The sequence below is a fragment of the Callithrix jacchus genome, chromosome 6 (assembly GCF_049354715.1).
Source record: "Callithrix jacchus isolate 240 chromosome 6, calJac240_pri, whole genome shotgun sequence".
NCBI classification, from domain to species: domain Eukaryota; kingdom Metazoa; phylum Chordata; class Mammalia; order Primates; family Cebidae; genus Callithrix; species Callithrix jacchus.
In genome coordinates this window covers 138,068,408-138,085,439 of record NC_133507.1, presented here as the reverse complement: position 1 = coordinate 138,085,439, position 17,032 = coordinate 138,068,408, and the positions used below count along the sequence as shown (strand labels likewise).

At 48.0% G+C, this 17,032-nt stretch overlaps 1 protein-coding gene and 1 pseudogene across 1 annotated transcript in view; both read left to right on the top strand.

Annotated features, from left to right (window-relative positions):
* The window catches only part of MARCHF4 (membrane associated ring-CH-type finger 4), a 112,172-nt gene extending 101,868 nt beyond the window's left edge, over nt 1–10,304 (top strand). Inside the window, exon 4 of the mRNA XM_008999456.5 lies at nt 8,476–10,304. Coding sequence (XP_008997704.1) covers nt 8,476–8,843 — 368 coding nt within the window. The 3' untranslated portion in view covers nt 8,844–10,304. The remainder of the gene's footprint in view (nt 1–8,475) is intronic.
* A 5,030-nt stretch (nt 10,305–15,334) lies between these two features.
* LOC100410464 (large ribosomal subunit protein eL32 pseudogene) lies at nt 15,335–16,410 on the top strand (annotated as a pseudogene).
* The last annotated feature ends 622 nt before the right edge of the window (nt 16,411–17,032 follow it).

Genomic DNA, 17,032 nt, shown 5'->3' with positions numbered 1-17,032 from the left:
CCTAACCTAGAGCTGAAGGTGTGTTAGTTAGGGTACCTTCCTGCAGATAAATAAAAAAAATAAGCCCCTATGTATCCATGGTTAACCCAATAGAAGTTCCTGAGCAGTAGGAGATTCTCTTCCACACAGCAATTTGGAGTCCCATGTTCCTTCCACCTCTGGGCTCCACAGGTGCCTTGGGCTGCTCAGTCTTTTGCCTTCAGCTAAAAGAAAATTAAAGACAGCACGAATAAGTCTGTCTTTAATGTGTGCCCCAGCCCTGCACACATTTTCCCTCAATACCCATTTCTTTTTTCTTTCTTTTTATTTTTTATTTTTATTAGGCAAGCCCCTTTCTATGAAAATCAAATGGAACGAGTGCTCCCTAGACCCATCTCTTAAATGCTGGCCTGGCTCGTGATCACATTCAGTACCAGTCACCTGGTCTCACGTTGGTGCAAAAAGCTAGAAAATGTCATTTCTTCTCAGTGGCAACTTATACCAAGGAAAGAGTAAGGAATTTTGGTGGATAGTCAGCCATCTCTGTCACAGAAGGCCAACTCCATTGAGCAATTTCCAGAAATGTTCTGAACTGGGGTAGCCCAATAGGAGTAAATACCTATTCCAAGGGTAATCCTTGGGATTTTAAAAGACAACTCTGATTAGATACAGAGAGGTGTTGACATGTTTACTTAAATAAACTACTTTCATAACTTTATGGTAACTTTATAATAAGCTTTGTAATTTTATAATAGTTCATATGATATGCAGCCTGGCCATACCTGTGCCCAGCACAAAGCTGCACCCTGGAGAATACTGGGCAGGTGGTGATGTTGTCAATCTGGCCTCTCCCAGCAGCACCCCCTGAACCCACCAAAAATAGCTAGTTATATTCATTTCTTTCTTCTTTTTGAGACAGAGTCTCTGTCACCCAGGTTGGAGTGCAGTGGTGCAATCTTGGCTCACTACAACCTCTGCCTCCCAGGTTCAAGTGATTCTTCTGCCTCAGCCTCCCAAGTAGCTGGGACTACAGGCATGCACCACCATGCTTGGCTAATTTTTATATTTTTAGTAGAGACGAGGTGTCACCATATTGGCCACACTGGTCTTGAACTCCTGACCTCAGGATCCGCCTGCCTCAGCCTCCCAAAGTACTGGGATTACAAGTGTGAGCTACCGCATCCAGCCAGATATATTCATTTCTTTTGACCCTTGCCTGATATTTGCTTTGGCTCAGGTTCTCAATAGGGCTGGGCAGTGGAGGAGTGGAATCTGGAAGATGGGTGGTTGGCAATGGTAGGGCTTCGGAGTAAGACACTGCTAGGTCTCACTCAATAGCTGTCTGACAGCAGGGAATTCTGCATGGGAGGAGAGTGCCTCTCTGCAGCGGGAGAGGAAGCACGGGTGTGACAATCAGTTGGACTCTAGAGTACTTTTTAGCTCTGGCATGTCATTCATCTATAAACAGTGACTCGACTGAGGGTTGGGAAGGAGAGAAGTCGGGAGTTGAAAGAGCAGGCGCTTGTGTTGGGGACGAGGCTGCCAATGAAGGAGGAAGAGAGACGAGTGGGCTTTTCTTGTGTTCTGTCATCTCCCCCATGATAATCCGTATCACGTGGCATTGACTGTTACATGTGTCCCAGGCACAGCACCAGGTATTGGCATGCAGGACTCATTACTTTAATCTCATAACAATCCTTTGAGGAAGGGTTTATTGATGAGAAAGCTGAGTCTCAGAGAGAGGAAGTCCCTTACCTAAAGCTGCAAGATGAGTAAGTGACAAACACTCTGAAAGCTTAATATCAATACATACTCACTGGTAAGTTAACTCTCAGTTGTGGGGTACAAAGGTCTTTGGGTCTAGGAGAGGAAGTATTTACTTCTTCCATTTCTTCCCATTTTCATGTCTGTCACATCTGGAGGTAGATTACTTTTTTAAATTGCTTCTAACTCTTTTGGTGATCAAAATGTAGAGCCTTCTGTGAGGGATAAAAACCATGTCCTAGCCTAGCAGTCCACATATAGGCAGCATCAGCCTCAATGAGGCTTCTTAGGAATGCAGATTCTCAGGCCTCAGCCCCAAGCTACTGAGCCAGGAGGCCTCTAGGATTACAGCCTGGGAATCTGTCTTAACAAGCTGTTTTGGTGATTCTGATGCACAGTAGAGCGTGAAAGGCAGCTGGGTGTGGTGGCTTATGCTTGTAATCCCAGCATTTTGGGAGGCTGAGGCAAGAGAATCACTTGAGCTTAGGAGTTGAGACCAGCCTGAGCAACATGAGAAAATCCTGTCTCTACAAAAAAATACAGAAGTTAGCCAGGCATGGTGGTGTGCATCTGAAGGCCCAGCTACTTGGGAGGCTGAGGTGGGAGGATCGCTCGAGCCCAGGAGGTGGAGGCTATAGTGAGCCATGAATGCATCACTACACTCCAGCCTGGGCAACAGAGAGATATCCTGTCTCCAAAAAAAGGGTGAAAAGTATTATTCTAGACTTGTTAGCAATTCTTATGTCACTTAACCCAGTCCACTAACAGGACACGGAGTCAGTATGGAATTCTGATGACCCATGGAGCTTGCAGCTTTATGAGGACAAGGAGCCCCAGAAGGTGGAGAGACATTAGAAAGACGAAGGAGACGATACTTCTAGAACTGGATTTCCCACAAATACAGCCCAGGGTTGGGTGCATTGCAGGGTATCACTAGAAAACCATTAAATTAAATTTTAAAAAGCTAGAAAGGACTTAATCAAAACTTTTTGGGTTTCTGATGTCACCATGCCCCCTCATTTCCCATTTTCTCTTCCTATAACTTCTCTGCCTCTGTTCACCAGCAGCCTTTCTTCTTAATGGAATCCAGCTTCTTTCTCTATCCACTGCCATCTCCCATCCCTCTTCCCTTTTTCCCTCTTCTTCAACCTTGGCCACGTCACCTGCTCCTATCAGACGAGCCCCAGTTATCTTCCCCTGTTTTGTCAGCATGTCGCCACCCAAGGAATCAATAAGGAATTTGTAGAGCAGGGAGCAGAGGGAGGGCTGCGAGGAGTGGATTTGAATGAGGTAGTTTGTGCTTTTCCCTCTTTTGCCAAACAGGCATTATCTAGAAAAACAGGTGCATCCTCCTCACCTTCAGCCACCTATCCATTAAAATGGTTTAATTATTTCCTGAACACTAGACAGTTAGATAATTGGAAGGCAGCATTCACACCAGAATTTAAGTCACACTCTTCAATCAGGATAAAATTCAATCAAGAAGCTAATTGAGAATCAAATGTAATGACCCTTACTGGAAAGGGTGAGTTTGGGGCTTCAGAAGACCCCGCTTCTCTCTCCCCAGACTCCTGGTGCTGTGTTAGCTGCTAGAGACTTAACCAGACCGGGCTCTGTCCTCAAGAGGCTTACAGTCTGGAGAAAAGAGCATAGCAACGTTCAAAGAAAGTCTGTGGGATAAATGCACAGATAAATGGCTTCGGTGCCAAGGTTGCACAGGTGCACATTCAAAAGGTTGGCAGAGATGATAGGAGTTGGTACAGTTGGGGGAGGGTGAGAAAGTGGGACAGAAAGGAAGTCTCTTTGTTCAGCATCTGTCAGACCAGAGCAGAGGGTCCACCAGTGATCTTCAGGAGATTTAGTACAAGGACAATTTGTCTGGTTTTTTTTTTTCCCCTCCAGAGAGATGATCTTTCCTTTCATTAGATCCTCAAAGGGGTGTGATCCAAACAAAGGGCTAGAAACTCCCGAGGCTACCTCTCTTTCAATGAACGGTGAAGACTTGTTGGGCGATGCATGAGTTCAGACTCAGCTGGAACACTGGAAGAGAAAGTGGCTGTGCGGGTGGCTCTGGTCTCCGAGAATTTCAGCCTGTTGGAAACTGAAGCGGCTCTGAGGTTTTGCACCAGGTGGCTGGGGTGACTCATTGCTGTTTGCTCTGAGCCGGCTCCTCCCTTGGATCCTCAGTGGCTGTGGGATGAAACCCGCCATGCCATCATCTCACCCACCAGCACAGGGCCCGGCTCCTGGCAGCCTCACTCTCTGCACCAGCATCCCTTTCCTGCTCAGTTCATTCCTACCTCTGAGCCTGTCTTCCCAGCCCTTCACCATGCCCCCTGCACCTCATGGTCCTTCATTATCGACCTCCTCTCTGCACATTCTCTCCATCTTTCCTACCTGAAGCATAGCTGTCTCCTGAGAACACTGTTCTCAGGTGGTGGCTCTTCTTTCTCCGATACACTGCACCCTGTGTGGTCTGGAGGTGAGGTCCATGTCCTTCTTGATTTCCATTACCACTCACAGCTACTTCTCTTACTTCATCCTTCAGAAGCCCCAATGCATGCATCCATCTTCCTTCCTTCCTTCCTTCCTTTTTCTTTCTCTTTCGTTTCCTTCCTTCCTCACTTCCTCCGTTTCTTTTCTTGGGAGTCTCGCTCTTGTCACCCAGGCTGGACTGTAGGAGCATGATCTCAGCTCAGTGCAACCCCTGCCTCCCAGGTTCAAGCAATTTCCTGCCTCAGCCTCCTGAGTAGTTGGAATTACAGCCATGTGTCACCATACCTGGCTTATTTTTGTATTTTTATTAGAGACGGGGTTTCACCATGTTGGCCTGGCTGGTCTTGAACTCCTGACCTCAGATGATTGACCCGCCTCAGCCTCCCAAAGTGCTGGGATTACAGCCATGAGCCACCATGCCTGGCCGAAGTGCATCTTTCTTTACCACCCATTTTCCCTTCTGGATGCTGTCGGCTGCTGGCCGCCTACTCAGTCCTCAGATGCTCTCGTGCACCTGCTCATACACTCCTCCCACTCCCATCCTCAGCACCTGCATAGATCAATGCTTGGCAGAGACAGGGCTGTCCCCCAGAGGCATTTTGGAAATGCCTGGGGTTTGTTTGTCTGTTTTTCAATGTAGTTGCACTGCAGCATTTTCACTGAAACTTATATTGTTTTGTTATAAAAGATTTCCCTTTATTATTTTTATTTTACATTATCTGTTAGGACATTATATTAATTTAAAGATATAGTTTCTTATAGTAGCTTATGAATTTCATTTCAGGATAGGAACGGGGATGTTAAAATATAGTCGTTATAAAAAGGGGATGTTTGGTCTGATGGCATTGAGGATGGCTGATGCAGATAATCTTTCCAATTCCCTGGCTTTGCTCTTGCTCCAAAGATCTTTTCCTCCAGCACACTCCAGCCCCAATCAAATGGTCACATCCTAGAATCATAATCACCAGTAACCACACTACTTCTAAGATCTGGATTTAAACATCGCACTCTCTGACCATTACCTCCCATTCACTGACTCCAATAATCTTCCAACTTTGTAGAGGCCGCCTGGCCTTGACCCTCTCACTTTCCACCTTTCATGACTCCTTATACCTTTTTATTCTCCACCATCCCCAGCCTGGGCTCCGTGGTCTAGCATGATAACCATTCTCTTGCAAGCACATATAATTCTCATGTCTGCTTGCCCGGGGAAACAGTCTACCCTGGTGAAACCCAGGTGTCTTCTTCCACATGTGCACCTGAGCAAGCAGTTTGAAGGGGTGGAGAAAAATCACACAATCAGTGATGAGATTCACTTCAGATTTATCTGAAATGGACATTTAACAGAGTGAGCTAATTCTACCACATCCCCCTTGTAAATTCACACTCCTACATTCCGAGATAATTATTTCCCACCTTCTCCTCTCTCCACAAATCTTTAACACTTCCTCCCTTATCTCTTCTATCTTAGCTGATGATTTCGTGAGGGGGGAAATATGTACTTGGAAGAGAACTACCTGATTCTCCCGCTGACATTTCTCTCATTCTTCCTCCATCTGTGCCCATGGAGCCAGTGGTCATTTCCCATTTTACTCAAGCTGACCACTTGATAACATTGAAAAAAGTCACTGCACTCTTTCTGAACCCTTGCCTAGGCTTTCGGGTCACCACACTTGCTGGTCTTGCTTCTACCTCATTGGTTGCTTTTTTTTTTTTTTTTTTTTTCCTTTTTTGAGACAGAGTCTCGCTCTGTTGCCGGGCTGGAGTGCAGCGGCGCGATCTCAGCTCACTGCAACCTCCACCTCCCAGGTTCAAGTGATTCTCCTGCCTCAGCCTCCCGAGTAGCTGGGACTACAGGTGCCCGCCACCACACCTAGATAATTTCTGTATTTTTTCGTAGAGATGGGGTTTCACCATATTGGCCAGGATGGTCTTGAACTCCTGTCCTTGATATCCACCCCCCTCAGCCTCCCAAAGTGCTTGGATTACAGGCATGAGCCACTGCGCCCGGCCTTGGTTGCTTCTTTTGAGGCTCATTCACTGGTCCTATCCACCAAAGCCTCCACCAAGCCTCTAAACATCTGAAGCCCAGGACTCTGTCGCTGGCCTTCTTCTCTCCCCTACGAGGTCTCAGCTATTCCCAGGTGTTCAAGTCCCACTTCTACACCAATGGCTTCTATTTCCAGGCCAGGCCTCTCCTTAGGCTTTGGACTCATTTGTCCAATTGCCCACCTGACCCTGCCAGCTAGATTTCTATTAGACACTTTAACCATGACCAAAATGTAGCTAGTAATCACTCTGATAGGCTTGAACCATGGCCCCCAAGACACCCAGGTCCCAACCCCTGAACCTGTCAATGTTGCGTTATATGGAAAAGGACTTTGCCAATGTGATTAATTTAAGGATCTTGAAATGGGGACAGTATCCTGGATTACTCAGGTGGGCCCTAAATGTAGCCACAAGTGTTCTTACAAGAAGGAGAGGGAGATCTGATGACAGAAGAGTAGTAGGAGAGGTGAGAACAGAAGAGAGAGGCTGGAGCGATGCAAGGAAGAGGCAGAAACTGCAACTTCTAGAAGCTGAAAAAAGGCAAGGAGATGGATTCTTCCCCCTCAAAGCCTCCAGAAAGAAATGGAAGGTGCCTTGCTGTCACCGCACGTCAACCCAGTGGGATTGATTTTAGACTTTAGTTCTGGTCTCCAGAACTGTAAGAGAAACATGCGTGCCATTTTAAGCTACCAGATGTGTGGTACTTTGCCACAGCAACAATAGGCAACAAATCTGGTCACCGCAGCCACCACACAAATCCATAGCCCGCGCCTGGTACCCGCCACATCTCAGGAAATGGTTCCCCATTCATGCAGACGCTGAGGCCAAGAGCTTCCAAGTTGTCCAGATCTTTCTCTTCACTCCCACCTTGCCAGTCAGCAAGTCTTCAGCTCTGCTCCCAGCCTGACTCCGGCAGTTTCTCACTGCTCCGCCGCCACGACCCTCGTCAGTGTTGTCGCCATTTCCGACTCGCATGACGTCACCGCTTCCTGCTTGGCCCTCTTCACAGGAGCTAAGGGGGCTTTATGGAGGTGAATTAGATCACATCATCCACGCTATTGAAACCGTCAGTGGTTTCCCATTGTAATCAGGATAGAATGCAAATCCCTGGCCGTGGCCTGCAAGGCCCTACCAACCACTGGCCTCTGCTCGCCCCGCCTCCCTCCACTTCCTCACCGCTGCACTGTGTTGGTCACACTGCCCTACTCTCTGAGCTCATTCATTCTATTCCCACCTCCTGGCCTTTGCACTTGGAGTTTCTACCACCAAACAGCTCTCTCACCAGGTCTTGGCATGGGTCTCTCCTGTTCATCAGTTAAGTCTCAACTCAGATGTGGTCTCCTCCAAAAAGGCCTTTCCCACCTCTTGTTATATAGGATCCCAGTGCCTGCAGCCAGTGGCTATTTTACCCCAGTTATCTTCCTTAAGGCATTTTTCAGCACCTGAAATTGTCACATTGGTTTGTTTCCACGTCCATTGTGTGTCCCCGAGAAAACGTGAGCTCTCAGAGGGCATCCTGCTGACTGCAGTAAACCCAGTGCTTGGCACACAGTAGGCACACAATGATTATTTCTTTGCCTTGCTGCCTGGTGTAGCTTGTTTCCACCTCTGTCACTGACTCTGGCAGATATAACTGCATCCAAGTGATCTCTCCCAGAGCTCTTTGAATCTTGGTAGCATTGGGGTGTCTCCCAGGGCTGTTTGCATCTTGGTAGCATTGGGGTATCTGTGCAAAGAGCTAACCAGTGGGGTTTCCAGCAACCTTTAGCAGGTATGGAGTGACCAACTATGGGCTTTCTTTTGTGGTGCTTTAAAAGCACACAATTCACTCAACATCTGCTAAGCACTGGGTGCCATGGATACATAATAGAGGGAGGAAAAGATATTTATATTATGCCTCAGTGGATGAACATGAATTTTGTCAAGGCAGGAACGTGGTGGGGTGGAGTGGAAGTGGGCGAAGGAACTGTCTGAAGGTGCTCAATTATTTCACGGACTCGGCGTGTTGGCTCCTCCACCTTCTGCCTCCCAGAGACTTGCTAAACCTAGGAATCTCGGGATGGCCCTCCTGTGGCTCAGCACTGGAGCCAATGCCCATACCTTTCGTAGGTTCAGAGATTGTGGTCTCCTGGCAGTCACCCACTTCCTCTCATTTGGTCTCTGTTTCTCCTCTCTCTGCTGCCTCAGGTCTTATCATCCACGAGGGACCCTCGGTGTACCGCATCTTTAAACGGTGGCAGGCTGTCAACCAGCAGTGGAAAGTGCTGAACTATGACAAGACAAAAGACCTGGAGGATCAAAAGGCAGGAGGCAGGACCAACCCCCGGACCTCCTCATCCACCCAGGCCAATATCCCCTCCTCGGAGGAGGAGGCTGCAGGCACCCCTGCCACTGAGCAGGGCCCTGCCCAGGCTGCCGGCCACCCCTCAGGCCCTCTGTCCCATCACCACTGTGCTTATACCATCCTGCACATCCTGAGTCACTTGAGACCTCATGAACAGCGGAGTCCACCGGGCAGCAGCCGAGAGCTGGTCATGAGAGTCACGACAGTGTGAGAGCTGAGGCCCAGAAGGAAGGCCATGACCGCCACTGGGGGCCCGAGCAGGGTGGGGAGGCGCAGTGGCACTCCTGGAGCCAGCAGAGGGAGCAGGCAGAGGGTGGGGGGCCTGGTGGGAGTCCTGGTGCAGGGTTAGAGCGGGAGTGAGGCTGGCGCAGGAGCAGTTCTGTGATTTCCAATCAGTCAATGCCACTCTCCACAACAGCAATGAAAACCAACACAAACTCAGCAACAAAGTGCAATACAGGCTGAACCTGGCCCAGCAGAAAAAACCTGCCCCAGTGCACCCGCAGGCAAGGTACCTGGAGAAGCAGAGGCTGAGGGCAGACGAAGCCTGTGTGACTGGTGGCAGTGGTGGAGGCCAGCGGGGCCAAGAGGAAAAGCATCTGCGGTCTGCTCTGCTCTCACTCATTTGTTTTGTTTCTCCTGGGGCTGTGTCCTGCAGGCAGCCGGGAAAGAGGGAGGCACAGGTGTGAGCTGGCAGGGACACACTGCCTTTGGGGCTCCTGGGTTCATTTGTTCCGGCAAGATTCGGGCAAGATTCGCTGACAAATGGCTGTGGGGATGATGGGGTGGATGGTCAGGGAGGGAGGTGCAGGGAGGGAGATGCTGGTGTGAGCAGCCAGAGGGAGAGGTGTGTCTTCTTTCTGAAGGAACTTCCAACCTGGAACTCCCGATTTCAGTGGGTTCTAAGAGGGCTTAGGTTTGGAAAAGGGTGTCTTTCTCTGCCCTTGTTAATTTATTTTATAGTGATTTGGCTCAAAGATGTTTACAGGACACACACACACGCACACGCACATGCACACACACACACACACACACACACACGCACACCCCTAGAGAAAAGTACAGATTTCCAGTGGGTATTTCAAGCACAGTTCTGCTGCTGTGGCTTCAGTTTGGAAGCTGTCAATCCTGGAGCAACTTTCCCAACTACCCAACCCCACCATGGCCAGGACGTGTGCAACGCCAGCCCCTTCCTGCCTTGGCACACACACTGACCCAGTCCCCTCATGGTAGGGCACCCCCGATCTAGGGGCTTTCGAGAGAGCAGCTGCAGTGGTTGGGAGGAGCTTGGCAAGTGTGCCCTGAGTGGAGTAGAGCCCAATCTAAGTATTCCTTGCTGCTTGGAACCCTCCCCAAAGAGGCAGATGGACGGATGCTCAGTGCTTTGTGCTCCCTGGTCCTTCCTGTGCCACCAGGTAGGCCCCGGGGTGCCTGGCAGGGAGCACTACCCCTGGACCCCCACCTCGCTCTCTCTGGGGACCCTGCCAGGGAAAGCCACTGGGTGGTCACCTGCAGAGTTTCTGGTTGTCACTGCACAATGACTGCGTCATCCGTGGGTATTAAAAGGACACTGTCAAGTACTTTTTTAAACTAGTTTTTAGGGTTTTTTAAAACTCTCTGTTGTTTGTAATATTCTCTTAAAAGCTTGAAAATAAATTTTCTTTCCCTACCAGTAGTGTCCCTTTCCATATGCGAGTTTTTCTTCCTCTTCCCTATCCTCCCTCTGTGGTGTAAACAGCCTTCTTTCTCCCTGTGTCTGCTCCACCCCTAGATTCTCCTCCATGACAAGAAATCAAGCACACTTTCATTTCTCCTTTGAGTGTATGGATGGGGCAGGGCAGGCAGGGATGTTCCCTTCTGTGTGCCTGTGTGTGAATCCGCAGTGAACTCCTGGCCTCTTCTTGGCTTCCTAGCAGAAAGAGTCCTTCAGGTCCCAGGCTCTCCCAAAGATTCTGCCCGGGAATCCTAGAAGCAGAGATCACTGGTGCTGAAGGAAGTCTGGAGAGCTCCACTCCATCCGGTCATTTCCCAGAGGCTGGGGGAGCCACAGCCAGGAGAAGGGTGTTAGGATCTCAATTGCCCTGACAGTTTCCTTTGACTATCAGGAGGCACCCACGTTAAGGCCTCAGGAGAGGGCTTGGACATATTATGAGGCAGCAGACAAGATCTTTCTCCCTTCAACTTAACCTGGCTCGCCCATCCTGGGGCTGGCTGTGGGTCCAGCAACATCAGTAGAGTGTGCACAGGCTTAGAGAGCTTCCTCCCGGATGAGACTCACAATGCAGAGAGTTAAGAAAGGCACAGTTGGAGAGAATCTGAAGGACACGTACAAGGAAAGCATACAAACAAGCAAAAACCAATCACACCGTGCAAATAAACTGTGTAGATTAAGTGTGTTTATTTTTCAGTATAGTCTAGGAACAGGCCTTTCAGTTTAATTAAACATTCTTGGAGGCGATAGATATGTTATACGGACGATTTTTAAAAAAGGATTACAGAGTGGATTGCAGTGGCACATGCTTTAGTCCTAACTACTTGGGAGGCTGAGGCAGGAAAATCACTTTAGCCCAGGAGTTTGAGGCCAGCCTGGGCAACATAGCAAGACCCCATTTCTAAAAAGAAAAAAAGGTTGGGCGCAGTGGCTCATGCCTGTAATTCCAGCACTTTGGGAGGCCGAGGTGGGCAGATCATTTGAGGCTAGGAGTTCGAGACTAGCCTGGTCAACATGGTGAATTGCCATCTCTACTAAAAATACAAAATTAGCCTGGCATGGTGGCACATACCTATAATCCCAGCTACTCGGGAGGCTGAGACAGGAGAATTGCTTGAACCTGGGAGGTGGAGGTTGCAGTGAGTTGAGATTGCACCACTGCACTCCAGCCTAGACAGCAGAGCAAGATTCAGTATCAAAAAGAAGTATTATAATACAACAAAATATGCATATCATCAAAACTATAGTGGCCGTCATGTTATCTTTCTTTGGTGGTTCACAAGGCTCTTCAGACTCTCACAGTCATTCAGGGTCAACATTTGAATATGTGGTACTGAAGAAGAAGAGGCAATTGATAACATGTTTTTGGAGAATGCTGGAGTTTGTTGGATCTCAATGCAAGCTCCAAGAGAATGAATACCTCATCTGCCTTGTTTACTGCCGTATTTTCAGGACCCACAGCAGTCCCTGGCACACAGTGGGTGCTCAGTGACAATTTTGGAATGAGTAAGACTCTCTTGGAAGAGAGCAAGAGCACCTTCGACATTCAGGAGACACGCCTCCTCTTCTTTCAACTTATACTGTAACACACAAGGTCAATGGCAGAGTAGAAAAGAAAGGTCAAGTTCTGACCGCCCCACACAACAAGATGGTCCATTCCTTGGGGAATTAAATGTATGGGTACAGAAGTGAATAAATTGGGGTTTTATATTTTATATGCATCTCTGGGAAGCAAGGTAAAAGTTCACCGTGATGACCAGAGGTAACTGCCCCCTTTCAGATGTGAGAATCATCCTTCTGCCATCAGGCAAATATCTATATTTCCTGTGGAGTTATTTAACGCAGAGCAATGAAAAACAGCCCAGAGTTCCCTTGCACATCATCTGCAAGTATGGCCCACGTATGGGGCAAGATACTAGCTAACATCTGAAGTTCTTACTATGTGCAAGGCACGTAATGGAATGCTTTATATGTACTAACTCGCTTCATAGTCCAACAACATGATGAAACAGATGCCATTCTTATCTTCATTTTGCAGATGTGGATGCTGAGGCCAAGAGATTAAGTAACTTGCCCATAGTCACCAGCCAGGATCCCATCCCCAGAAATCTGGCTTTTTCAGTTTTTATTTTGAGACAGACTTTTGCTCTTGTCACCCAGGCTGGAGTGCAATGGCACAATCTCGGCTTACTGCAACCTCTGCCTCCTGGGTTCAAGTGATTCTCCAGACTCAGCCTCCCAAGTGGCTGGGATGACCTGTGCCTGCCACTACACCCAACTAATTCTTGTATTTTTAATAGAGATGGGGTTTCGCCATGTTGGCCAGGCTAGTCTCAAACTCCTGATCTCAGGTGATAGGCCCACCTTGGCCTCCCAAAGTGCTGGGATTACAGGTGTGAGCCACTGCGCCCAGTCAGCAATCCAGCTTTGAGCATAACCATTCCCTCACATTTCCTGAAGGCAACCAACCAATTTAAGGAAAATCTGGGTCAGATCAACCAGGGAGGTTAGAATGTGAGAGATCTACGGGAAAGCTCTGGAGGTTGGGGCTAAAAAAAAAAAAATAATTTGTGTCTCCTACAGAAAAAAAAGCTGAGTTTACATGACAATTCTTGCTATTATCCGGATAACATCCTGGTTGAATGAAGCCTGTGTAATAGAGGGTTGGTTATATTTGAGAACAATGGAATTCTGAAAGGTCAGTAGGAATAGTTCAATCATATTTTTATGGGGAAAGGGCCAAGATTCATACGGGTTCACAGAGGCCTCGTCTACTGATTTAAAAAAAAAAGTTATCCTCTTTGGGGATTAGATTTTGGCATTGGTTCCAAATGAGTGGTACAGACTGGCAGATTGGGGGTTCTAGTCACAGTCCACAGCATTTAGGAGGACCCCACAAATATGAGGTCTTGTCCCTACCTCTCAGGAAAATCAGATGTCACCAGCTTAGAACACAGAAACTGCAAAATCACAGAATTTTTTTAGTCTCCATGAGAAAACTGTCATTTCTTTGTTTTGCCTGTGAGATCCAGATGTATGGCAGAGGGTAGGGGCATGGTTTGATAGGACCAGAACTAATTTCTAAGGATAATGATGTGCTTTGGAAGCAGAATTCTTTGTATTGTGGAGCTGAGAGGTAGTGGCGGTGGAAGGAGAAACACATATTATATTGTTCCTCACTACCTTTCCTCAAATTATTCTGCTACACCATCGATGCAGTAATCCCCAAACTTTTCCTCACACTTTCTCACTCCCCTTATTGGTAAAATAGAACACGGGGACTGGGCAATGCTTGCGGTGCTGTGGACAGTTGGGTGAGACTCCGGAATGACTCCAAGTGTGAGGATCTAGGACTGGCCTTATCCAGGGTCTGAGCTGCCTTGGCTGGTGGCCAGTGGGCTAGCTCAGTACCTAAACGTCCCACCATGGGTCCGCCTTCATGGGTCCTCCCTCCTACCCCACCTACTCCCCATGCAGCCCATCACAGCATCGAGAATCCACTGGCTTTCTTCCTGCCCAAGCCAACCAGTTGAGGTTGAGAACTGCAGCATTCAGCATCCTCCTGGCTCTGGACCACTGGTGGTTGAGGTGAGTCCCTCTTCTTTAAGTGTGTTACCCTTAATATGTACCAAAACACCTCACCATCACGCTCAGGTGCAGCCCACCAGCTCAGTAGATGTTTAGTAAAGAGGAGGAGCCGTGGCTCAGGAGGGTTTATCGTTATGGATGAAAAGAGAAGCAGGTTCACCTGGTGCCCATACCCTCATAACTTTCGAGAGGAAAAAGTCCTAAACACAGCAACCTTGGTGCCCTGGGCATTGGCCAAAGTCTGGCGCTCTGCCATCCTCTGAAGCCCAGCACAGTGGCTCACGCCTGTAATCCCATCACTTTGGGAGGCTGAGGTGTGTGAATCACCTGAAGTCAGGAGTTCAAGAGCAGCCTGGACAACATGGGGTGAAACCCCATTTCTACTAAAAATACATACACAAAAAAAATTAGCCAGGCATGGTGGCACGCTTCTGTAATCTCAACTACTTTGGATACTGAGACAGGAGAATCACTTGAACCCGGGAGGCAGAGGTTGCAGTGAGTTGAGATTGTGCCATTGCACTCCAGCCTGGGCAACAAGAGCAAAATCTATCTCAAAAATAAAAAAGAAAAGGGAAAGGTAAAGTTTTCCCAGAACTATGTTTTTACTCCTAGATGCTTCCATGTATAGCACTGTGGCCAAAAATGTGTCTTATAGCCACACTTAGCTGCTGGAGGGGCGGGCTAGGAAAGTGATCACTTACCCTTTTCTGCTACTACTATGGAATGTACCAAAGGAAAAGGAGATGGGACTGGATGTGGGGTAGCCCAGTTCAGGGCATCTGCACCGCCCTGAGGGTAGGAGGATAAATTAGTAGGCTGTTTTTGAGGGCTATTTGGTAGCATTCTATCGAATTCTAAATACACATGTCCTTCAACCCAGGGATTCTATTTCTTTGGAATTCTCCTAGAGAGATAGTAGCAGATGTTGCATTCACAAAGAACCTGGGAAACGACAGCAGTATGAGGGTAATAATGAGACAAATTGGAAAGAACCTAAATGCCTATCAACACGGGAATGATGAAGTATGAGATACCAAAACCATGGGACACCATCAGCATCAGAGAATGCCATAGGCTTGGAAGGACTGAGAGGGAAGGTCTCAAAATACCTATCGTTAACTGAAAAATGAAATCTGCAGGACAAGATGCACAATGATTGCATATTGTGCATCGACGACAAAACCCACACCTCCATCTCATGTTTTAAAATGCCACATCCAAGAGAATATGGAACGATGCCACCAAACTGATTAGAGTGATTTTGTTTTGAGAGAGGATGAGGTTGAGGAATGTGAAAGTGGAACTTTCTCCCTGCTTATACTGTTTGCATTTTAATTATAAAAGTGAATCCACTCTTCCTCGGTGCTGCCTATGGAGGTAGCAGCTATCTCTTCCTTGGCATCATGGCCGCCCTTAGACCCCTTGTGAAACCCAAGATCGTCAAAAAGAGAACCAAGAAGTTCATCCGGCACCAGTCAGACTGATATGTCAAAATGAAGTGGAACTGGCGGAAACCCAGAGATGTTGATGACAGGGTTTGTAGAAGGTTCAAGGGCCAGATCTTAATGCCTAACATTGGTTATGGGAGCAATAAGAAAACAAAGCACATGCTGCCCAGTGGCTTCTGGAAGTTCCTGGTCCACAACGTCAAGGAGCTGGAAGTGCTGCTGATGTGCAACAAACCTTACTGTGCTGAGATCGCTCACAATGTTTCCTCCAAGAACCACAAAGCCATCGTGGAAAGAGCTGCCCAGCTGGCCATCAGAGTCACCAACCCCAGTGCCAGGCTGTGCAGCGAAGAAAATGAGTAGACAGCTTACGTGCACGTTTTGTGTTTAAATAAAACTGGCATCTTCCTTCCTTAAAAAAAAAAAAGTAAATTCATGTCATATTTGTGTAATGTTTTAAATTATGGTGCATATCTACGGTAGAATATTAAGTAACTATTAAAAACAATTCGTAGGCTGGGCATGGTAGCTCATGCTTATAATCCCAGCGCTTTGGGAGGCCAAGCTGGGTGGATCACCTGAGGTCAGGAGCTTGAGACTAGCCAGGCCAACATGGAGAAACCCTGTCTCTACTAAAAATACAAAAATTCGTCAGGCGTGGCGGCACATACCTGTAATCCCAGCTACTCAGGAGGCTGAGGCACGAGAATCACTTGAACCTAGGAGGAGAGGCTGAAGTGAGCTGAGATTGTGCCATTGTACTCCCTGGGCAACAGAGAAAGACTCTGTCTCAAAAAACAATAACAATGAGTAAAATCTTTTTAGAAAATAGTGACCTTGTACTTGGATGAAGTCCTGGGTCATCTTTCCTGAGAACTTGCAGCAGGGTGGGCCCTAAGGGGTTTGGGGTACAGGACTCCTGAGGCTTCCCACTGCTGGGTCTCTATGGTTCTGTGATAAGGAAAGTCTGAAAGCAAGGAAATCTGCACTTTAGACTTTATTTCCTAATCTAATGAAGTGCAGGGGCAGGGAGGAGACCTTGTGCTGGACTGCAGGAGTGGCCTCCCGTACCTTCAGTTAGGCCTTGGTCCTCCAGTCAGAGGTTTTTTTGTAGAACAGCCTTTGGCACTACCAGAGATCTGGAGTTTCTGCTGCCAGCATGTAGCTGAGAGGAGTCTGCTTGGCTGAGAGGCAGCGCACACAGATGCAGCCAGGCATCTTTAAGAGTGGCTGCCTGCTAGCCCAGCTCCCTCTGTGCCCAATCGAAGCTGCAAGCAAGGCTGGCAAGCACAGAAGCAGGATCATCCAGACTGCAGGCAGCTGGTTCTTCTCCTTCTCTCCCCTACGTCTTTCCTCCCACCTTCCAAATCCTTCCTAGGCCAGAGTTTTCCTTCTAACAGCAGATGATGGCAGATAAGGTATATGATGCCCCGTGCCCACTCCAGGTTCCAGCCCTCAGGGGCCAGTTAGTCCTCTGCCCAGGGATGACTGGGGATATTCACTGAAGGTTTCTGTTTGTCCAGTTACATGCCTGAAGCCTCCCAGACACCAGTCCTGGCCACAGAGCCTGCCAGATGTGACTTGGGAAAGTCAGTCAAGGAGACTGACAATATGGAGCTACTGAAACAAACAAGTTGAAGCCTGCTTTCT